At 43.1% G+C, this 24612-nt stretch overlaps 1 protein-coding gene across 3 annotated transcripts in view; it reads left to right on the top strand.

The window, feature by feature from the left end:
• Positions 1 to 20047, top strand: part of nlgn1 (neuroligin 1) — a 532296-nt gene extending 512249 nt beyond the window's left edge. For all 3 annotated transcript variants that reach the window (XM_079574885.1, XM_079574884.1, XM_079574883.1), the window contains 5 exons: positions 2029 to 2390; positions 6109 to 6269; positions 15091 to 15247; positions 16976 to 17053; positions 18614 to 20047. In XM_079574885.1, the coding sequence (XP_079431011.1) occupies positions 2029 to 2390; positions 6109 to 6269; positions 15091 to 15247; positions 16976 to 17053; positions 18614 to 19216 (1361 nt within the window). In that variant the 3' untranslated portion in view covers positions 19217 to 20047. The remainder of the gene's footprint in view (positions 1 to 2028; positions 2391 to 6108; positions 6270 to 15090; positions 15248 to 16975; positions 17054 to 18613) is intronic.
• The last annotated feature ends 4565 nt before the right edge of the window (positions 20048 to 24612 follow it).

The raw sequence follows: 24612 nt of genomic DNA, 5'->3' as shown, positions 1-24612 counted from the left end.
CAAACAAACCTAATGTTCTGAGGAAATAGAGTGGAGTTACAGTGAAGCCGACCGAACGGGCTGAGTGACAATTAACCTGAACGCAACCGCCGAGTGTGGTTCTGCGGCTGATGGAACAACAGAAACCTTGACAAATCTGCACAATCAGGTGGATGTTTCATTGTTGCATAGATTAGATAGATCACAATGTGGTGAAAAGAGAAGTTGAGAAAATAGCCACAGCACTACTCTGTTAGCGTAAGTACATCTAATACAATGTAGTGTCCAAATGATTTAATGACGATACAATTCCTCATCTCCACAAGGCCTCCTCCTAATAGGACATTTTCACGCTGGAGGGACTATGTCTCTGAGCTGGCCCGGGGTCACGTCCTCGGGGGCCCTCCAAAACAGCTGGAGGAGGTCGGGAAGTCTGGGCATCTCTGCTCAGACGGCTGCCTCCCCGACCCGGCCCCGGATAAAGCGGAAAGAAAATGGACGGATGTAATTCCTCATTTCCGAAATATGCGCAGCAATCCTCAAACCAGTGTGAACGGCCGGAAGCTAGGACATGTTTGTGACAGGTGTAAATGAGTCAGAACTGCTGAAATATTTGTGTGACAGGGAAATCACAGTCTAAAAGCATCTCAATTCATCACATTGAGTCATGCTGTAAGGCCATACCACCTATGTACAGTCAAGATTCCATAAATAGGCTAATCGCGACAGATTCGCTGATGCTAATGAGGCCAGTGCTAACGCGGCTAATGCTAACATTACTTTTTCTAACATCTCTAACCTTAGTGTCTGACAAAACAAACCTAAAAAGTGATGCTAGAACACAAGTAGACACAATGAACGTTACGAAGGCTAATGCTAACGTCCACAGCAGTTTATAAATACTCTCACTGAGGGGAGTCTGCACCTGCTTAAAACCTCATTATTGTTAGGAAAGACTTACCTTTGCAGTGCAAACATGTCAGTAGAAGAAGAGTAGGCAGAATTTCAGTACAATCGAGTCAAACAGCTGAAATCGGGAGCTCACTTAAAGGTGGGGTGTTATGCAAAATCGACTTTTTCAAGCTTTACATCATGTTTTTATGTCATTCCCTCATTAAAAACATGCCTGAAGTGTTGCCTTGGCACATTCACGTATTTTTGAGTAATCTGTAAAAACTCTGATGGCGGCCATTTTAGGGATAGGTTTGCCTGAGTCCTCCTAGGAACGCCCCCACCTCCCGGAGACGCCTCCGAGCTTTCATCACCAGCCGAGTAACCGACCACTGCTCCTCAGCAGAACCCCCTCCCCACTGATGCCACAGACAGCGTGTGGAGGGGGCGTGTCGGAAAGGCTCAGAGGTTCTTAAAGAGACAGAGGCCTATTTCAAGACATTCGCTACAGCCATTTTGAGAGAGACATTTTATACAAGGCAGTTATTCTAATTTACTGCATTTACAGACCAACAGAAGGTTTGGTCATCATTGTAGTGTGATATAGACTGGTGCTATGTGAGTGAAAAAAACATAATACCCCCTCTTTAATATATGTAAACAAAAGGACGTACTTCTGCTCCCCTGATTACAACTGTTTGACTGGATTCTGCCAGAGTCTAGCAATAATGAGCTCCTCAGTGAGTGTATTTATGAGCTGCTGTGGATGTTAGCACTAGCCGCGTTAGCACTAGCCGCGCTAACATTAGTGAATGTGTTGCGATTAGTCTATTTATTTATTTATTATGGAATCATGACTGCACTACAGAGATGGTATGGCCTTACAGTACAGCTTGACCTAATATGATAAATTGAGATGCTTTTATACTATTAATTCCATGTCACACAAATATTTCTACAGTTCTGACTCAATACAATGATGTGAAACATGTCCCAACTTAGTTCACACTTGCATTTCGGAGCTGAGGAATAAAACATTTCAAATTCTCTATTAGTTTGTTACGGAATGCACAAGAAATCCAGTGTTCTAGCCACAATGCCAAGCTAGTAATGTAATAATGTAGTAATGGCCTCCTCTGATGACGTTTTTCCTTCCAGGGGAGTTCCTAAACTACGACATCATGCTGGGGGTGAACCAGGGCGAGGGGCTGAAGTTCGTGGAGCTGATCGTGGACAATGAGAACGGCGTCCAGGCCAACGACTTCGACTACGCCGTGTCCAGCTTCGTGGACGACCTGTACGGTTACCCGGAGGGCAAGGACATCCTGAGGGAGACCATCAAGTTCATGTACACGGACTGGGCGGACAGGCACAACCCGGAGACCAGGCGGAAGACGCTCCTGGCCCTCTTCACGGACCATCAGTGGGTGGCGCCCGCGGTGGCCACGGCAGACCTGCACTCCAGCTTCGGGTCGCCCACGTACTTCTACGCCTTCTACCACCACTGCCAGACGGAGCAGGTGAGCGGGTCACAAAGGATGAAAACGTGAAAGAGTCTGAATCTGGAATTAGAGCAGAACACACAGACAAAATAAATGAAAACAGAAAAAAGAAATAGGACACAGTTCTTCCATACTGAGATATGTTCTTACCTGAGCTTAGACAAGTTGATACGTACCTGTCTGGTCTTTGTGTGGTGCCTGTGGAAGAGCGTGGTAGCTTCCAACTTCACCCCCGGTTGGAGCTACTGTATAGGAATACATTGGGAGAGGCCAAATGCATCAACAACATCTTTGGTCATTTTGCGTGACTGAGGGAATGTACAAAGCCCAGACAGGTACGCATCAACTCGTCTAAGCTCAGGCTTATATCTCAGAATGGAAAAACGGTGGCCTGTTCCTTTAAGTTTAAATATTGGATAGAGCCAGGGTTAAACTTATTGGTTTATTGTGTTGTTAAATTGGGTGCAAAATTCGGAGGGGATTTTCAGAGTGGTTGGAGGTGGACGGAGGGCCAAATAGCGCAGATCAGCAGCCTTGCTTCCGCCGTCTACCCCCAGGGGAGCTGTGGCTAAAATAGTAGTTCACCACCACAGAGTGTGGGTGTAGGGCATCGAGAAACTGATCACAACAGGCTTGTAAAGCGCAATACAAATGGGAGACATTACTTTATGTGCTCTTTGAATTACAAGGCAAGGCATGAGGTGTCCAAATGATGTCCAAATATCAGACAGTTTAAGTATCAATACAAAGAATGGATATTCTCTAGGTATGTATCTGAAGAAAATATATGACTTTTCATGTTCAGCTGTTGTGTTGTACACCAGATGTTGACTGGTAGGTAGTGTTCACACTGTGTTCCTGACAACTTGGCTTTAGGTCACAGTGCTCAAATGATTGTTATAAGGAAGCCTAATAAGTACTTAGAACAAGATATTGAGAGTACTTAAAAGGGGTGGGACTAAATAAGTGTTTACTTCCCCCCACTCCTTTTCGGACAGCCTTATCTAAAATGTGTAAAAAACAAAATTGTTTGTCCTGAGATGCCACATTCAAAGAGTTGTTTAGGCCTGTGGTTCCCAACCTTTTGAGTGATGTGGACCCCTTGGATCCTTCAGTGGTAATCCGCATACCCCCTAACTCAAGGGTGTGGCAGTTTATCTAGAAAGGCATTACTTAAAAAACAATCATTGTAGTAGAAAGACATTGTTGTATTCAAAATAAATCAAAAACATACTCTCAAAACCATGCATTTCACCACAATATGTCATTTCCATGAAAGATAATGTTCTAATACTATTCAGTTTTACTTTCCTGTTCAAACTGAAATAGCCCTTGGGTTCCCGTACCACTGGTTGGGAAACACTGGTTGGACTGAATAAATCAGTCTCGTCACGGCATACACAACTGATTTACATTTCAGGGATTTTTCTCCTCTTTTGAGAAAAATGCATACTCCTTTCAGCTGCATTCTGACAGTATTCGTTGCTGAAATTTAAGGGTCCCAGTGCACAAAAACTTGGAACACTGTGCAGTCATCTTTCTGACAAAAATAATCCACCAACTGCTTCAAGACATGCTATCTTTTAGATGTTCAAATTCCAGGTCCGTCTGCACATTTTATGTTTCTGAGTGGAGCTATTTGAGATTTAAATGTGCACAGACTTTAGACGGTGAACGAAATGCCTCCTTTTTCAGTCCGTCCGTTTAAATCCCGTAATGAACAAAATAATAACGATGATTATGCTGTTACCGCGTTATCCCCTGTCTGAAATATTAAAACACCAAAAAACAACATTCGATAAGACTCTTGACAGTTGTGTGTGTTTTTTTTTTTCCATTTCAAATCACCCCACGCGAGAATAAAATGTAAATTCGCAAATAAACATGTCCGCTGAGGCTTGAAAGAGCAGCTTTTAATTGGCCGTGGTTTTAGAGTAAATTGTGTTGGAGTTGACAGAAAACACAATTTAACCCAAAACAGAAAAGCGAATTATTCAAATGACATTTTCTACATGAGTGGGCTGACGCACAGAGGGCTGCTTAATTCTTGGTTACACTTTAGTTTACATATTTTGACTCCTTCACAGCAGGACTAATTAATAAAGCGGCAACAATTCTCAGAGCTGTGTGTTTGATTCCTGTGATTCTTTTAGGGGAAGCATTAACTTTTGTGGCTCATATTGTCGACTTCATTTAGCTTTTGTTGTTGTTGTATATCATAACAAATGCTTAAATTAAACAACCAAATTCCTCCCCTCTTTGACCTCTTACTCCCGCCTGAATCAAGTCTCCAGTTCAGCTTTACCCAAATCAAAAAGCTTCTCAACTGCGGAGAGCAGCAGTGTAATGCGTTATTTGAAAGCTAAGACCTACAAAAGTGATTGCAGCTATTTTGTCACGTTGTTGGCACCTTTGTCAAATTTATGAAGCCTTTTTGTCACTTTTTTGTCGTTTTTTTGTCACTTTTTGGTCATTTTTTGTCCCTTTTTTGTCATATTTTTTGTCATATTTTTGTCACTTTTTTATCATTTTTTTGTTACTTTTTTGTCAATTTTTTGTCACTTTTTTGTCATGTTTTTGTCACTTTTTTGTCCTATTTTGGTCACTTTTTTGTCGTTTTTTTGTCATGTTTTTGTCACTTTTTTGTCATGTTTTTGTCACTTTTTTGTCATGTTTTTGTCACTTTTTGGTCGTTTTTTTGTCACTTTTTTGTCATGTTTTTGTCACTTTTTTGCCGTTTTTTGTCACTTTTTTGTCATGTTTTTGTCTCTTTTTTGCCGTTTTTTGTCACTTTTTTGTCATGTTTTTGTCACTTTTTTATCATTTTTTTGTTACTTTTTTGTCAATTTTTTGTCACTTTTTTGTCATGTTTTTGTCACTTTTTGTGTTTTTGTCACTTTTTGGTCGTTTTTTTTGTCACTTTTTTGTCATGTTTTTGTCACTTTTTTGCTGTTTTTTGTCACTTTTTTGTCATGTTTTTGTCACTTTTTTTATCATTTTTTTGTTACTTTTTTGTCAATTTTTTGTCACTTTTTTGTCATGTTTTTGTCACTTTTTTGTCCTATTTTGGTCACTTTTTTGTCATGTTTTGGTCACTTCTTTGTCATGTTTTTGTCACTTTTTTGTCATGTTTTGGTCACTTTTTGCTCGTTTTTTTGTCACTTTTTTGTCATATTTTTGTCACTTTTTTGACACATTTTTGTCCTTTTTTTGTTTCTGCGTTTTTGTCGCTCTGCTGTCACATTCTTCTTGCGTTTTCATCCTCGTTTTCGTTACTATTTCAACGCTTTTTTTTGTGGTTGAAGCTTTTAGATTTGGATAAAGACACACAGGGTTAAGCGGTGCACCAGAAAGCCCTATTTACTTAACGAAGAGAGCAGGCACAGATCAAGCTCCTCCCCCTCCCCTCCTAATTGGACCTGACAGGCCGGTTCACAGGAAAAGCTCCTCTCATTGGTCGACATGGGAGGAGACTAGACTAGAAAATATATTATTACTTACTTTACATCAAAAAACACCAGGGGGTCGATTTTGCACTAACTTTGTACAGTGCAGTTTCCCTAGCTGTTTGTGAGGCCATTTTTAGACCACAAAGGTTTGCATCAGACATAAAAGATACATGTCCGAACAGGAGTGGGAGGAAGTCAATAAGTTTATCCCAGTCCTGTCTCTCAAACATTCAAAAATTCCTCTTGTAGATGTTTTCGCTCTCTCCTAACGTGCCTTTGTTTTGTAGGTTCCCCCGTGGGCTGACGCGGCGCACGGAGACGAGATCCCCTACGTGTTCGGCCTCCCCATGATCGGACCCACGGAGCTGTTCCCCTGTAACTTCTCCAAGAACGACGTCATGCTCAGTGCGGTGGTCATGACCTACTGGACCAACTTCGCCAAGACAGGGTAAGGAGGAACCACACACTGCAGTACATCTCAACGTCTTGTGGAGTCCAACACTCATGTTCAGCAACAACCAGTGTAGATCATTCGCTCTTTTCGAAGGACAGACTCAAAAGAATGAAGTGAGTCAGCTTTAAACACAGAGAATGGAAGATTTGATCATAAAGCCTGTTTCAGCACTTGGCTTTGATCACGCACATGCAGAATGAGCCCTTTCTCCGGCATGTTCTGTGTGTTGTATTGCAGCCATCACAAAGTAGCTGTGGCAAATCGAGGTAGAAAGGAAGCTGGAGGAGCCTGATTTGTGTCCTGAATGGGAGGATATTACCATTTTGCATTGCTCCTTTATGTTTGGAAAGTACTCGGGTCACGCTGAGTGTTGTCAAGAGCTTTGTAAATAAATGTTGATCCACTGCATGCAAATAATTCTGCCTTCCCAATTACATGAACAGTGTATGATAAGAACATGAAAGAAAGAAGAACCATTAAAGTAGACAAGAAGAAGGGCCAATATACAAACACAGGTGCTTTTTATCAGGAAACCAGCAATAGGAGTGAACAGCAGAAGGGTGACTAGCTGACAGAAGGTAGAAAAAAAGTACATTTTGATAGGAGCCTGTATTCATCAGGGCAGTTTTGCGAATAAGCAGCCCACATATGTGCTAAATACTAGAGGGATCACCTACACACATGCACTGAGGTGATCACTTCTTCACAGATTGTTTTGGTTAAGGCGAGAAACTGCAGGTGAATAGGGGAAAAAATAAATGTAGAGATATCAATTAGAAACTTTTGCTGAACATTACAGATATAAATATGAGATAAAAATGTATTGCACTTTTTCTGTCATTTTATGTTTTCACATAAAAATAAGGCATTTTGAGCATTAAAATGGCCGAAATTGCCTATATTTTGGGCAACAAAATCAAAATAATGAATTGAGCCAGATTCAATTTTATAGTTTTATTTTATTGACATATTAGTAACTAAGATTTTGGGATATTTTGTTTAGTTTTTCAATAAACTAATCATCAGTGAAAAAATCTGTAAAAACTCAAATTCCGCCTGTTTTTTTGGTTTCAAAGCTGAATAAATCAGGCTAGGAATTAGATATTAAAAAATCCCTCTGAAAAAAACTTCAAAATTTTGTTAGGTCTCAGACTGGAAAGTTTGGAGTCTGTGGGAGCTTCTATAAGGGCTCGGGCTCTGCCCGAGTGCGGCTTCTCTCATTCAGAGAAAACCAGCCCTGAAGTTTTGTAGCGAGTGCTCATGCTCGGCCAGTTCTTCCACTTTTCCGCACCAGGCCTGACCAGGCCTCTCGTAGGAGGAATAATACCATATTTGGGTGATAACGTCATCACGAGGACCCATAGCAGGACACGTGGATGTAAAATCTGTCAATATTTATGAATAAATACCCGCGGGAAAGACGGACTTTCTACCCGGCGCAGCAGCTACTTCCGGGTCGCCCCCACCTCGCAGACAAAACATCATAAAATAAACATCATGCGGGTGAGTTTTGTCATTTTTATATCTGACATGAAAACTAAGATGTAAAGGGAGGAAAATAGATAAAAATCTCCACTTCGACCACTGCGAGAAAAATCAATACTTTCACCTGCCGTGTCTCGCCTTAAGCCCCTGAAGTAGAGTATTATGACATCATTCAAACTACATGAACACTGCAATAATAAGCAACAGTGATGATAACATTACCACATTCATCATCATAGAATACACAGGACCAAAGATAGACAGGACCAAAAAAAAGATGTTAACATTGTTGAAGCAGTACTAAGTAACTCATGCCCCTAGAGGCCATAAGCGCCACTGCAGGTGTTGTGGCATGTTGTGTTTTTTTTACTCATTAATTGTCCGTGAGAGTAAATACTACGCTGACAGAAAAGACAAAGGGAGAGAGGGATATTGTATAACCAACTACACAATGGTGAGTCACTGGCAGCTGCAGTTGTCCAGAAAAGCGCTCTATAAAACCTAGGCATTATTATTATGTATTTTTGATGAAAACCTGCTGTTTTTAAAGTTAGGGTCTGTAGTGTTTTGTACATTGTCATTTTCATAAATATCTGTCTGTGTCTCATCCAATCAGAAAGCAGAGATAGCACTAGGAGCCTCCAACAAACATTTACTTTAACAGGCTAGATGCAAGTTGGTCATTTTATGCTCACTACTGCCACCTCAGGTCCTACACGTAACTGCAGCTTCTATATTAAGCTCGTGCATGACGGCACTTCGGATCCAAAGTGACACCTTTTTTTAATGATAGTGCAGGATTCTAGAGGCAGTTGTGGTGAACAGGTCTGGGCTCATTCTACACATTAGGACATGGCTGGAACATGTAGGGGGAGGAAAATAATTCATTTTAACATTTTTAAAAACTCCATTAGGTTTACTCCATCAACATGTCCTCAAGCAACGCCACTTTAGCTTTATATGGTAGAACAATTTGAAAAAATACTATTTCCATGCACCTTCACAGCCAAGCGATTCATCGATTCATCGTAAAAAATGATCGGTATCTTCATCGATTAACAAAATGATCGTTAGTTGAAGCCCTACTTGTGGGGTGCACATTCACAAAATTGCCCTGGCACAGACGGCGGAGCGGGTCGTCTCATGATCGGAAAGGCCGGGGTACGATTCCCGCTTCCTGCAAGATGCACAGTGTCGCTGTGTCCTTAAAGGAATAGGCCACCGTTTTTACATACCGAGATATGTTCTTACCTCACTTTAGCCGAGTTAATATATCCCCGTCTGGTCTTTGTCCGTGCGCTCTGTCACGCAAACGGAGCACATACGCAGCCTCTCCCACATGTCACATAGCTCCAAAAAAGCTCACGATAGAAGCTACCAAGCTCTTCCACGTGTTCCCTATTTAAATAAAGTTACGTGAAGTGTTTTCATGCGAAGTATATTTACACAGAAATGTAACATGTGGATTTTATAAGCAAATAAAAAGGGGGACTATATTGTGAGGCGTAATGATACGAGGAGCAAAACGTCCGCGCAGTAACTCCTAAAGACTTCCCCCGCTCACTTCCGTCAATAACCTTTAGGAGTTACTGCGCGGACGTTTTGCTCCTCGTATCATTACGCCTCACAATATAGTGCCCCTTTTTATCTGCTTATAAAATCGACATGTTACATTTCTGTGTAAATATACTTCGCATGAAAACACTTCACGTAACTTTATCTAAATAGGGAACACGTGGAAGAGCTTGGTAGCTTCTATCGTGAGCTTTTTTGGAGCTATATAACATGTGGGAGAGGCTGCGTATGTGCTCCGTTTGCCTGACAGAGCGCACGGACAAAGACCAGACGGGGATATATTAACTCGGCTAAAGTGAGGTAAGAACATATCTCAGTATGTAAAAACGGTGGCCTATTCCTTTAACCAAGACACTTCACCCTCCTTCCCTCCAGTGTCTTTGAGTGGCTCCTTGCTGTAAATCGCCTAATGTGGTGCTATATATCGAGACCATTTACCAATTAACTAGAAGTAACTTGGGCTGGACATATTCAGTGAAGTATCTTGCCCATGAGGGACAAAAAAAAAAAGCGATATTAAGAATTGGACAGAGCCAGGATGGAACTACCAGGAGACCGCCAGCGTCGCCCCACATAAAACAGAAATATCCACTTAGAACCAAACAATCGCCACAGTTCATCCTCCTAACGTCCGGCGCGCAGTCCGTCCACAAATGAAGAATGGGGGCTTAATTGGTTTGACGGCGCTTTCTCGTCGGCGTGGGAGGCTGATTAGCATTCACCGCAGCCCGCTTCATATCTGAAAATGCTCGTCTAATGGGTGGCTTTAGCCCAAAGAGCGAAACTCTCAATGGATTGCAATTAAAACCCCTCCATCTGAAGTTGCCTTTCAGCGAACATGACATGGCGGTAATTGTTTTAGCGGGACACTGGCCACTCCAGACCGGCGACCGCCAGCCGGCACAGCCCTGGGGGGGAGCAGCACTAATGATCTACATATATAACCGCAAATTGACAAGAAACGGCGGGCACCTGGGAGATTTATGCCACCGGAGCAGACGGTTTAAGCGTGTGCGCGATGGGATCGGGCAGACAATGCGGCGCTCGGCGGGTCGGAATGGGCCCCACGTCTTTGGCTTCGGAGCGGAAGTAAGGCCGCGTGTTTGAACAGAGTGGATACAGAACGACGACGGCGGCGGCGGCATTCGGCTGGTGGCTTAATAGAGTTCAGGCGGGTGGAACGATGACTTGTTTGAGCTGTTTGCGTTGAGCGGATAGGAGTCTAAAGGCACAGCTAATCTTATTTCAAATAGCTTTGTTTTGTCATTAGCCTTTGCGGGGCCTTTACCTGCCTGTATTGTCAGTAAACCATGTGACGCAGCCAATAAAAAAAAGGCTAAAATGAATGAAGAAATAGTGCAGCACAGTGGTTCTCAACTGGTGGGTCGCGGGATCGTTTTTAGTGAGTCGTAGGCCTTCCCCAGGCAACATTTCTTTCAGTGTTTATCAACTGAAATAGTAAGGAAACACGACCTGAGACCACAAAAACAAAACATGTACAATAGGCCAGCATGAATGACATGAATGGGGCAACGGATGCAAATTAGCTAAAGGATACAATCTGGCGTGGCGTGTTTGCATGCATGAGACCAGTGTGTGATCATTGACATAGATACAGACAGCATCTCTGGAATTGTCCATATATGGTCATGTTTGAAAACAGTTAAGGGGGAAAACAATTTTGAAAAAAATGTAAACTTTCTCTAATTATTCAAAAACTACTTTAACAAATGCTGAATTACTAAGTAAAGATACAAAGACATGGAGAGGAGCAAAGTGGCTCAACAGCCCATAAATACATAAATAACGGAGAATGCTAACATGATGCTACATGTTAGCATCGGGCTAATGCTGGCGGTTAGCTAGTGCTAGCTAGAACTGCCGTTTTCTCACTTCTACAAAACAATCTGCTGTGAGAAAATATCCATATGGGCCCGATTTACACTTGACTTTATTCATGTGTGATAAATAAGTTGATATTCCACCAGAAAATGTCTAAAAAGAGTGAAAAATTGTGTTTCCCAAAAGATTCCATTTTCCCCCTCGGCGATGCCACGCCCTCTTCTATGACGAGATGCCGTCTGTATCTATGCACTGTCCCGACCAAATAAACAAATAATAAATGTAAACTTTGAGAGTCCAAAATGGTCCTGAAGGTAAACAAAAGCTAGCTTATCAAACCCATTGGAGACCTACAAATTTCTTCTTCTGAAACACTGAAGAGGCACCAAGAACCCCCACAGCTGCAGCACAGAGGAGGAACAAGACAAAAGGGACAAATGAGGAGATGGTGAAAGACTGTTGTGGAGCAGAGGGAGGTGGAGCTGACCAGTGCAGGACACCACGCTCTGGAACAGGGACAAACCCAGGAGGTGCTGCACCGTTTCAGAGGATTTCGTTGTACACTTTTACAATGACAATAAAGCACTTACTTACTTAAATAAATGAATAAATAAATCATTATTTCAGCGTTTTAGGCTTTTTGTACTAAATGAAACATAGATTACTGGACGGGTATAGGAATAACTTTATAACTTTATAGCTTTGGCAACAGACAACTGGGATTTTGCTCTGGCTGCATCTTTAACATCTTAACCCCGCCTGAACCGAGCCCATTTTGTCCAGTTTGGCTTTACCCAAATTTAAAAGCTTAAAGAAAAATGCATCAACATAGCGACAAAAATGTGACAAAAAAGTGACGAATAAACGCAAAAAGGAGTGACAAAAAACATAGCGGAAAGCAACAAAAAACATGACAAAAACATGACAAAGCCACAAACGTGACACAAAAACTGAAAAAGAGACAAAAGCATGATAAAAACGCAGCGACAACGTCAGTTTTGCAGGTCTTAGCTCTCAAACGAGGCATCACAACTGTTGCTCTCCAGCCGAGAAGCTTTTAGAGTTGGCTAAAGCCCACCTGGAGAAAATGCGCTCGGTTCAGGAGGGGCTGAAGAGAAGAACCCCCACTTCAACTGAGCTCATTTTGTCCAAATCTAAAAGCTTCTTCCAGCTCACAGGCCAGTGCAACACCTCATTTGAAAGCTAAGACCTCCGACAATGATCTAAGAGTTTTCCTCTTCCTTACGTCGCGTTTTCATTGCTATTTTGACACCTTTAGATTTGGGATTTGGGTAATACCTGGATCCCTGGATAATAACTGGAGGAAATGTGCTTGGTTAAGGCAGGGGTTAAGAGGTTGCCAATAATGGAAGTCGACTTAAACCTCGGACACACTGACCTTGAAACATAAACGCATTGCCCTAAAGTCACATTCTATACACATTAAGTAACTGTTGCTGGGCTGAAGACGTACACGCACCGCCATGAAGCTCACAACAGTCTTCCATCATCTCCGGCTAATTCGCCCCCCCGCCCCGCTCCCTCCTCGGTGCAGCCTGTGCCGGTGTCACCTTGGGGTGGTCTGGGGACGGTGAGAACGAAAAGGCTGACTCGGTGTGTGTAGCGCGCGCTTCTTCCCAGGGAACGTGCCTGTCTGCTTATTAAAATTTTAATTTTGACCTAAGTGTAGCATCTCCCCCAGGCTAATCAGTGTAATTATGAAAATACAGGGATGTGCTTTGGAGATGCAGCCCCGAGCTTTCATCAAATTTTAATCAACTGTGTCTGCGATATCACATCTGATCAAAATCCCCCCAAAAAGGTCAAACGCGCTGTTATTGCTCACGGATGATTGGTTTTCTAAAGACACTGATTGAGTGAAAAGGTCTTGTGATAGCTAATAATCTCAGAAGTTGCCCGAATGAAGCACTTTGATTCAAAATATTAAATAGTCAATTGTGAGCGCGTTATCAGGCCGTGAGCCGCCGCGCTTCAGTCAAACAGGGAAATAAGATGCAACTCCAGCAAGGTGTTGGGACAGTTTGCTCTCGTTTTATAAACTTTCATTCACATTGTTGATCTTCACAATATGGTGCTTCACTAGTGCACAGGTTCAATGTTTCTCCATAGAATTTATGAGAAATTGTGACCCATCACGAGAACTCGGTTTTGGGGCATTTTGAGCGGGACATAGAGTGTGAAAGTGTAGTCTCCAAAGTTTAGGGCCCTTCTGGGGCCCTAAGCAAAAATCCACACGGGGGGCCCTAAAGTACGCATGGTTAGAAGAAGAGCGAACCCATTTACGGTCAAAAACAGTTCCAGAAGTGGAAAATAATGACCTCAATTCAGGCCTCGTCCCGAACCACTAAGCCACTGTGAGACTGGGATTTAGGACTGCTGCTAATCTATTCCCCAACTTTTTAGAATGGTGAATGGCAAATGGTCACATGCTCTCACCTCTGGTCCCTGACCCACAGTTTAGGAACCGCTGATTTAAAACTAACTGAAACCTGCACCTGGTTATTTCTGTCTGACCACTGAGAATTAGCCCAATTCGTTTTAGATCGTGCACATTCAGAGAACCAGAGTTACTGTAAGTAAGTGTGGATTCAACTCATCTTTGAGACAAAAAGGCCCGTAACAAAACGTGTTGATTAATCAGTAAAACAACACCGTAGTTTGACTAAGATGTGGGGCCCTTGCGGCTGCGGGGGCCCTATACACCTTGCATAGTTTGCCTATAGGAAAAACCATCTCTGTTTCCAACAATGTGTAACACATGGAAATCTGATCATATTTGGAGAAGATGTGGCAATTTGAATTTAGGAACTGGAAATATGTTAAAGAGAGGAATCGGCCTCTTTTGGGCTGTTCTCACCTCTCTGGGAGTGACTATAGGGCTCATTTACATCTCATTTAGAAAAAAAACATCCCCCTGTCGTGTCAAATCTCCCTAAGCAAGCCTGTTTGAACTGAAAAGTTTACACTTTTAAATATACCATTACTGCTAGATTAAACATGGAGAGGCTTCTTCGTGGCTTCAACAGAACAATTCTGCAAAAAGACATTCCTAGTGTCCCATTTCATCACAGGGACAAGTTTATAAGTTTATAAGCCCGTATCACATGCTTCGGGGTCAGTTTTTCGGTATCACTGTCACAATAATGCGGTAAACAATTTGCTTTCCTGTTCTTGAAAAACATAGTGTTCTAACTAAAGGTGCATTAAAGGGACTAGATGCAAGTTCGTCATTTTCATGCTCACTACTGCCACCCCAGGTCATACGTGTAACTGCACCTTCTATATTAAGCTCGTGCATGACAACTTTTTGAGTGACTGTGCAGGATTTTAGAGGCAGTTGTGGTGAACAGGTCTGGGCTCATTCTACACATTAGGACATGGCTGGAGGGAGGAAAATACTTCATTTTAACATTTTTAAACTCTGTAGTCCCTTGAAGCAACTTGTTTATGCAAGACCTTCGACCTTGTGGTGACCCTCGTGAGTGGTCTTTACTTTCCATCACTCCAGAATCAATTGTTTGGAAGGTTTTCATGGCTGACTCTCACCAGAAAACGGACAAAAACAATTGATCCTGGAGCGATTCAAACAAAGTAAAGGCGCCATGCGGACCACTCATACAGCGGCTGGGTCACTACCAGGTCAAATATGCACATTATTCACATAAAATACACACTTCACAAATGTCTTCTTTCACAATTCACTTAAGGAGGGAAAAACGATTTAATTCCACTACCTGGAGGTTGGTACAGGTCCATTAAATGAATGAAAAAAATGGCCATATATTTTTTCTTCTTCTCATTATTATCTCAGTAAAGTACAGTTTAAGTTTCAAAACTCTACCTCGCCTTAATCACATGCCTTGATTGTTTTTTGTTTTGTTTTCGTCTAAAGGGACCCGAACCAGCCGGTGCCCCAGGACACCAAGTTCATCCACACCAAACCGAACCGCTTCGAGGAGGTGGCCTGGACCAGGTATAACCAGAAGGACCAGCTGTATCTGCACATCGGGCTGAAGCCGCGGGTCAAGGAGCACTACAGAGCCAACAAGGTGACTCAGAACTAGTCTATGGTGCAAAATGTATTAGGTAATAAGAGCAAATTAGGGCTAAACAGCTCTTATGTGGTCACGCATTAGACTCAAGTGCAGAGGAAAACACCGGGGCTTGGCTTCTTAAAGACTTTAGGAAATCGTGCCAATAAGTTTAATCTTTTCCACAGTTTTTAGCTTTGTGAGTTTAGTTTATACAAGCACAACATATCAAACACTATATAACCTTTTAAAAGTGGCCTTCTCATGGCTTATGGCAGGGGTAGGCAACGTCATGCCCGGGGGCCAAAGCCGGCCCTCCGGTACAGAACCTCTGGCCCTCAATATGATTTTGAGAAACACTATTACACAAATCACAGAGTACTTTTAACATTAGTGGGGTTAAATGTCAATGCACCCAATTAGGTCATAACACTGGCATTTGAAAGAATAATTGTTTTAAGGAAGAAATGACATAAATCTACTTGAATTAAGAGATTAAATCTAAGGTTTGAGTAGATTTGGTCTGGTCTTAGATGAGATAAAACCTCTAGTAGTAGTTATTCTCTTAATTCAGATAATTTTGTGTCATTTCAAGTGAAAAACAATTATTTGTCTGATTCCAAGTGGGTTTTATTCTTGTTCCATTGGCGCTATAGCATTTGTATCTTGGATTAGTTCAAACTGACTCAAATTCAACATAGAAGAACTTTAATTCAAGCATTTATCTCATGATGGTGTTTTTTTCCAGCGTTGCGCTTTACCAGGGGGCGAAAAATCAGTGGCTTCGGCCCTCTGTCTATTTCCAATAAAGAAAATCGGCCTTCTGCCAAGAAAACTTGCCGACCCCTGGCTTATGGCAATGGTTCAGATGGTAGAGCGAGCTGTCTAGTCATAACCAAGAGGTTGCCGGTTCGAATCCAGGCTGTCATTGAGTCCCTGGGCAAGACACTCAACTCTAGGGCTGGGACGATACACTTGTCACGATCCGATACGTATCACGATACTCAGGGGCCGATCCGAAACGTATTATGATACAATAAGTAACTATGATGAGTAATGCGGTTTACCTTAACCTCTTGCCTTAGCCTTTGCATTTTCTCCACTTCAGCTTTACCCAAATCTAAAAGCTTCTCAACTGGAGCTCACAGTGGATAGGCCAGTGTTACAGCTCATTTGAAAGCTAAGACCTACAGAACTGTTATTTTGGTCTTGTTTTTGTAGATTTTTTTGTGCGTTGACTCAAAATGTGACAAAGTGCTGTGTAACTGTTATTGAAAAAAAGTATAGAAAGTATTGCAATTCTTGATAAAGTATTGATACCTGGTATTGCAGCAACAAGTATTCTGATCCGTTATTTTGTCCCGGCGGCTGCATGAATGTAGTGAGTGAGTTATTTTGGCAACAAACAATGAAAAAGGATCCAGACTCATTCTAAACCTCCCAAACACTCTTTTTTTTTACATCACAATACTTAACAGGGATGGATTTATAAGCACATTTCACTTTTCGGGGTCCCTGTCATGGAAATGTGAGAAAACTACCTATGCACAGGACTTTTTTTTTGCTCAATACTAGAAAAACAAATACAGGGTACAGGGCTTTGAACTAAATGTAAATAAAACCCCAGTATTGAGCAACCAAAAACAAACGCAGCCTGGAATGTCCTTAATGCACCTTCAGAGGACAACCTTTAACAAACCCTCTTTCCTCTTTCTCTCTCCTCTCTCTGTCTGTCTCTCCCCTCAGGTGAACCTGTGGCTGGAGCTGGTCCCTCACCTGCACAGTCTGAACGAGGTCACCCAGCTCATCCCCACCACCACCAAGGTCCGCCACAAATCAAATATTCTCTGTGCGCTGGCACCGAACAGCTTAACTCCCAAATGTCAAACTGTCTGTTCCTGTTTGTCTTTTGCTACGGTGCATGCAGTAGAATAAGCTCAGGATGGTAATATTTGTTGTTCAATTTTCCATTAGCGTTAAATAAACTGCACACTAGTTTTCACAGAGTAGAGACTAAACAAAGCTGGACAATTTCTATTAAAATCAGTATAAGCAGAATATAATCACTCGAGTGGTTTAGAAAATGTAGACAATCAACCTGGAAACAACCGCATGGAAACAACTACCTTTATGGTCAGAAGCTGAGTTGCTGAGGTTTAACTCGGCCTGCACTATTTCACAGAAGAGGACTTCAGTGGGGAAGTGAAACAGAGTCCATTTATGTTAATTGCAGACGGGTCATAGCCATAGGATCTGGAAATCCACAGTGTGGGGCTCATTCTGCTTTCTGATGGACTCATGGAAACAAAAAAACAAAGCTAAAATAAATCACATGTACAACTTTGACAGGTCTTCAGTTCATTTGATTTTAACATGTGTGGGTCATATGTAATTGATATATCGATAACGAGGGATTTAGATTAAATAACATGTATGGTGCCCCACGGTGGCACAGCGGTTAGCGCTCGTGCGTCAGAGCAAGAAGGTCCTGGGTACGATTCCCACCTGTGTGGAGTTTGCATGTTCTCCTCGTGTCTGTGTAGGTTTCCTCCGGGTACTCAGGTTTCCCTCTCCACTAAAAATATGTACAATAGGTTTCCCTGAAAAAAAAAATCTTAATCTCAGCAGGACTTGGTTAATAATTCATTAATTAATAATACGCTTATTCATAGCCAACCCTTAACCTGACCCTGACCGTAACCCTAAAATGATTACTAATGCTTATTCTTAATGAGCACACCTTAATCTAAAGCAATACCGGATACTTAAAGTACAGTACTAAAAATGTGTATTACACTGCAATACAATGTTACTGCACAAGAACATAATTGCGTAATGCATAAATTCTCAGTGTTAGGGAAATACTAAAGGAGTCCGGAGGAGATGTGGATGGAGAGACGGGACACGGTCTGGATGTCTTACATGGTAGAAGTTTATTACCGTATTACAGGCCTGGAGACATTTGAACAGTCAACACAATGTTCAGAGCATTGATCATTCAGAGTCTGGGGATACTTCCACATGAAGAGAGCTATATAGCCTCGGTTACACGTAGGCACTAACAGTCTACCTCTCGGACAATGTGCCACGTTGACTAGGCCACAAGTCATGTAGAAGGTCGGCGCCTGAATGTTCCCCTTTGACAGTACAATATGATAAGATTCGAAAGGAATGTGCCATGGCTGAATTAACTCTATAATTCTCCATCACTCAGAACAATAACATACTTACACAAATCCAGGCCAACAAATCAAAACCATCCAAACTAATAGATGTAATGTACGCATTTATACAGATGTCAGGGACACACTTATGTACTTGCGTACTTACTTACGTACTTACTTACTTACTTACTAGTTGTTTAACTATATTCTTACTGTCCAGGTCCCCCCGGCGGAGACCACCAACCGCAGCCCCAAGCCCAAGCTCCCGGCCCCGAAGCGCTCGAGCCCGACGCCCTTCCCCACGGAGACCCAGGGCAGCCACAACCAGCCCCACCTGGTGGACCAGCGCGACTACTCCACCGAGCTGTCCGTGACCATCGCCGTGGGCGCCTCCCTGCTCTTCCTCAACATCCTGGCCTTCGCCGCCCTCTACTACAAGAAGGACAAGAGGCGGCACGACGTCCACCGGCGCTGCAGCCCCCAGCGGAGCGCGGCCAACGACCTGGCGCACACCCAGGAGGAGGAGATCATGTCTTTGCAGATGAAGCAGCATTCGGAGCTGGAGCGGGACTGCCGGGGGGTGGGCGACTCCTTGCACCCCCACGACGTGGTGCTGAGGACTGCCTGCCCGCCCGACTACACCCTGGCCATGCGGAGGTCCCCGGATGACATCCCGCTCATGACGCCCAACACCATCACCATGATCCCGAGCAGCATGGGCGGGTTGGCGTCCCTGCACTCCTTCAACACCTACCCCAGCAGCGGGCAGAACAACACGCTGCCCCACGCGCACCCGCACTCACACTCCACCACCCGGGTATAGCCTCGCCGCGCCACCGCTGGGACCCTTACCGCGGAGCTAACAGGGCTAATGAAGCTAACGAGGCTAACGTGGCTAACGTGGCTAACGCTGCAGTGACAGAGGCCTGAACCGAAATGGATGCAGCCTGGAGTTACAACCATTCTGGATCATATTCAGTATATGTTCATACGGAGGATTATATGGGGATTTACCGGGGCTTCGACAAACTTGGAAGAAAAAAAAATATATATTACTTTTTTTTTTTTTTGTAAGGAAAAATGTGAAAGTATAAAAAGCAGCTAAAGAATTTAAAACAGCCTCACAAGCTAAAAAAAAACAAACAAACAAACAAATGGAACTTTTTTTAGTATTTTTTGTTCCGGAGCAAAAAAAAAAAAAAAAACACAAAAAACACAACACACACTTGTTCTCTTTCTACAGTGACAGATATGGCCTTTGGGATCTTTTTGACGAACAACTGCTTGACAGAATGATCCGGGAGCTCGAAACAGCAGCGCTCCAGACACGCCTCGGAGGTGACACGGAGGGGGGAGCACTTTGTAAAAGAAAGCAAGACATATTGTTTTCCCACGGCAGATTACGTGCTACAAAAAGAAGAAGAAGAAGAAGAAGAAAAAAACTCATTTAGGCATGTGTTAACTTTATGTAAGATAAGGCCGAACAATGGGGGAGGGGGGGGGGGGGGGGGGGGAAGGAGGAGGCGGAGCGAGACGGCAAGGACAAACCTCAAGGAGAAACCCGCTCCCTTGTATGCACAATGGATTTTTTGCCGAGATACTTTTCATCCATTTATTTTTCAGCGTCAACGGAGACAAAAAACAAACAAACAAACAAACAAACAAATAAAAAAAACAACAGACATTTTATTGTATAGAACCTATTTACATATCTAGATCTGTACACGAAGCACCAAGGCTGTTTTTTTTTTTGGAGCCCTCTTCGAAAATGCGAGGAGGAGAAGGTGTGGGAGGGGGGGGGACTATTGCAAATTTGCCAGCGCGAGTCATTCGAAAACCGGTGGAAAAAAAGGAGAGGGGAGGAGGGAAGGGAAGGGAAGGCGGGGCTGTGAACCAACGCTACCTGCTCCCACGTCGAAAACCAGAAAGAGAGAGCTTTTTTGGGGTGTGTGGGGGGGGGGGGGCGGCGCGGGACACACGCAAAAAGGAGAAAACCCGGGATATTTTAAGCACGACGCGCATGACAATTTATCTGCTTGATGGCTGCTCTGCTGACTATGACGTTAATACGAGTAATTTTTTTTCTCTCTCCAAAAACGCCCCGCCCCCCCCTCTCTCCATCCCCCCTCCCCTCGCGTTTGGAGAAAAAACTACACACAGATTTCCTGACTTGAGGATTTTTACTACTTACAGGAAACACACACACTCCGCCGGCCTGCCCCCCCCCACCTCCCCAAACGCCCCCCCCCCCCCTCCTCCCCCCAAAAAACACGGATCGCGGTGGAGGTGCGGTTCCCGGGGAGGCGGAGTCTTCACGTGTGGGGGTTAATTAGTAGGTGGAGGGGAAAGATAGTCTGGCATTAAGATACACTGTACTAGCCTGGGCGGCGCTGGGGGGGGGGTTTGGGGGGGGGGGGGTGAATAAGGACTAGTTTTGTACTCTCTCTGTGTGTTGGTACTACTTTTGATAGTGGGTTAATCACGACACGGTATCAAGCAAAAAGGGCATCGCTTTTGAGTTTGACCATGTTCGGGGGGTAAAACTACCTGCTGGGTCACCCGGGGGGAGGGGAGGGGACGGGGAGGGGGGGTGAAAGGGGATTGTCCGCATTGTTTGTTTGAACCATGCTTTGTTTTTTGCTACGCGTGGCAGGTTGCGCTGACTGAACACGCCGGGTACGCCCCCCTCTGTTAATTAAAAGTTTTTTTTTCCGAAAAAAAAAAACGAGACAGTGGATCCAATACAACAGCCATATCTGTGCTGTCTGGTGTTTGAGAAGGTTTATGGTAAAAGCCACAGTGTCCGGGCCCCCGTTCAATTCTGGCAATCCACTCGCATGCACCCTCCCATGATTCTCAATTGTGTTTTGGTCATAGACATCAAGATTCTTTTTTCGAATCGCTTGGCTGCCGTTGACTTCCTGTCGAGAATCGCGCTTCTATGCGCTCATTTCTAACAAGAGTGGCCATGTTTTTTAGGCTCGAGCGTTCAAACGTCTCGTACAAGTCACGGTGTCTCCTGAAAGTTCACTCTGCGTCTTCGATTTAGGGCTCCATCCAGTTGTCATTTGACTCATTCATTTCCACAAACGTTCCCTTAGGATTTCATCCACTTATCTACATTTTCTAGCTCATGAAATCAACAATAAAAACGTCACATGAAACAGACACTAGACTTATTGGCCTTGAATTATTGTCGGTATTTTGGTCATGGCACTTAAATCTTTCTTTCTATCTTTCTCTTGGGGCTTTGTTTGGAGGCTTTAGTGAAGCAGGACGTCTAAAAACCATTGCTCTTTATTACGCTATGGAGAGGTGCTACAGTATGTATATAGACAATAACAAAAATACCTGACTCTTTTTTGTCATAGAGTAAAGTCCCTTTTGTCCCATGGAGTTTAATGTCAAAGCAGTAATTTGTTGTAAAATGCTGGATCGTACTATGAAATAATGAACCACAACTGGAAGATTTTTCAGCCCACACTTGTCAGTTTGCGATAAAACAGGGTTTACCATTTTTGTCAGATTTTGATGGAGACAGTGTTATTATCAAAATACCTTTGATTTTAGTGCCTATCTGATGAAAAAGGTGAACATGGGGAGCAGGGTCTTTCATAATAAGTTAACACATGGAGTGCCGCGCTGTTTTTGGGATGTAGAGTGCCAACAATCCAGTGAAAGTTTAATTCTACGTGCCTCGGTTCCTGAGAAATCTGAGCTAAACAGAGGCTAATTTTGATCAAAATCACTGATTTTTTTCTAGATTCTGAGATGATTAGTGTTTTATGAAACATTCACTCCTCTCCTCCTCTCTCCTCTCCTCTCAGGCACTAACGTTATGTGAAGAGGTAAATGCCTAAATATATTAATTTCAAGTCAGTTTTTAACGACAACATTGTTGACACGTTTTGAAACACTGTGTTATCGATCACTTTTTATCGCGTGTGCATTTCAACAGCCTGGTTCTCTGATTGAAGACTTTAACAGGATGTTTCTCAGCCGTCCTTGGACTAATTTTGACCATTTAAAAACTCAAAAACCTTTCACAAGTTTTTGATCGTCATTTATTTCACTTCTGTTCATGACAGAGCTACCAACATCACACATAACGTGTATTAGAGTGTCTAGTTTCGCAATTAAAAAAGCAAAAACAAGCTTTTTTGGCACTCAAAGCAAGAGAGCGAATAACACGTTTTTTTCCCGTTTTTGGCTTAACACTTAATGTGTTAATATCAAACTGATCATTCTCTAACACAGGGGTAGGCAACATCAGGCCCAGGGACCAATACCGGCCCTCCATCATAAAACCTCTGGCCCTCTAGATGATTTTGAGGATTATACTTTTGGAGAAATGGATTCTTTATTTCGACAATGAAGAAAATCAACCACCCAGCAAGCAAACTTTCCTTCCCCTGCTAACACATTACACACTTTTACAACATTGTGTTTAATCCCAAACTAAAAATCTGCATGTTGACCTTTTTACCATGTTGCAAAAACATACCTGGAGTTGTGTTTCAACCCCACTCGCGCACCTTTGAGTAATCTTAGTATCTCCTCCTATGGCTATCGTCCTCCTGAGGTTCACTGCGACGTAAAAACACTCGCCATTGCTCCTCTGCAGCCGCTTTTTGTCACTATTTTCCAAGAAACAGCTAAAATCTCCATGTGGAACTACTGGATATTTTGTGTTCATTGTTTTACATCAATATTGCATTTTCTAAACCAACAAAGTGGGAGAAAGTGATTGAGCTGTGTTTGAGATCATTTCCAAATACCTACGAAAAGCATAATTGCTGCTCTTTTATCAACTCAAGTAACAAGAAGAACTAAAATCCCATACCTCTGCTATATCCCTTTTTTTTTTCTTTACAGCAGCAACAGTTCCCCTTTCCCACTGCATTCACTGTAACATCACACCGTCTTTTGGTCAGCACGACACGACCTGCCACCGTCCAAACACGCGGTGCCGGTGCAGACCAGACAGCAGTTTACACAACTCCTGTGCCACTGTGGGGGAGTGAGTGGGGATCTTTAGAGAACAGACACTCAAACACCCAGGCTGGCAAACCCCATTGTAGTCAAATCTCTGAAAAGTGAACGCTATAGCTACACTGGGTTTGCGGCGTCTGTCTCTGAAGGGGAGGGAGGATTCTCTGCTGCCACGGTACAAACGCTCAGGCTCCCGGCGCGGTGCAGTCACTCAAAATAATGAGAGGCGACTACTGTTACCCCACGTAACACTGGGCCATGCTGCCGGGGAGGGGGGAGGGATAATAAACCAACGTGCTGAGAAGCCGTCTTTGGGATTAGATGAAGTTCATAATTGAGCCGGAGTGTCGCGGCTTACGCTAGGGTTTGCAAATATCCGTTCGAACTCCATCTCGATTGTCTTTTCTAACCCTTGACACAGAGGGATAAGGTCGAGGGCTCAAGATACGGGACAGCCCTCCATTTGACTGCATTTACAACTGAAACAGATATGGAGGAGATTATGGTTTTGTGAGTTTGGAAAGGATTTGTTTAAGTCAGCGAGACAAGGCGAACTCTCCGAAGGAATAAAACACAAACAGGAAACAGTGAGAGTGCATTTGCAAAAACAGAGCCATTGAAAAAGCTCAACATATGCTTGCAAATTTAACATAAGGCCTTAAAGCAGTACTAAGTAACTTGTTTACCTTAATAAATACTTTCCGTCTGGGGGTAATGCAAGTGTTAATGGGATGACTACAGGGTCTTTCATCTCCCCTGGTGTCTCTGGCCAGAAAACCACAATTGCCACTGGGTCGGAGGCCCCAATACACACTAATGGAATCACGAAGACGAAGCTAACAGGCTAACGGGCAAAGCTAACTGCGGGCTAGCACCACTTAAACAGTATTTACAGCCAAGTTTGAGTGAAAAAAAAAAAGATCTCCATTGTGTAATTGGATGGTACAATATCCCTCTGTCCCTTTGTCTTTTCTGTCAGCGTAGTATTTACTCTCACGGACAAGTAAAGAGTGAAAAAACGCAACATGCTACGATACCTGCAGTGTTGCTTATGGCCTCTAGGGGCATTAGTACTGCTTTAATTCAGCGAGACACGGCGAACACAAACAGGAAACAGTAAGAGTGCATTTGCCAAAACCGTTTCAGTGCCATGAAAATTATAAAGTCACTAGTTCTTGATCAAATTCACACAACTTTAGTGTCATCTAGAGAAGTACAGTATCAAAT

This window comes from Gobius niger, assembly GCF_951799975.1.
Source record: "Gobius niger genome assembly, chromosome: 17".
In the NCBI taxonomy this organism is placed as follows: Eukaryota; Metazoa; Chordata; class Actinopteri; order Gobiiformes; family Gobiidae; genus Gobius; species Gobius niger.
Note: the sequence above shows the minus strand (reverse complement) of the source record. Positions and strands in the feature narration are given on the sequence as shown.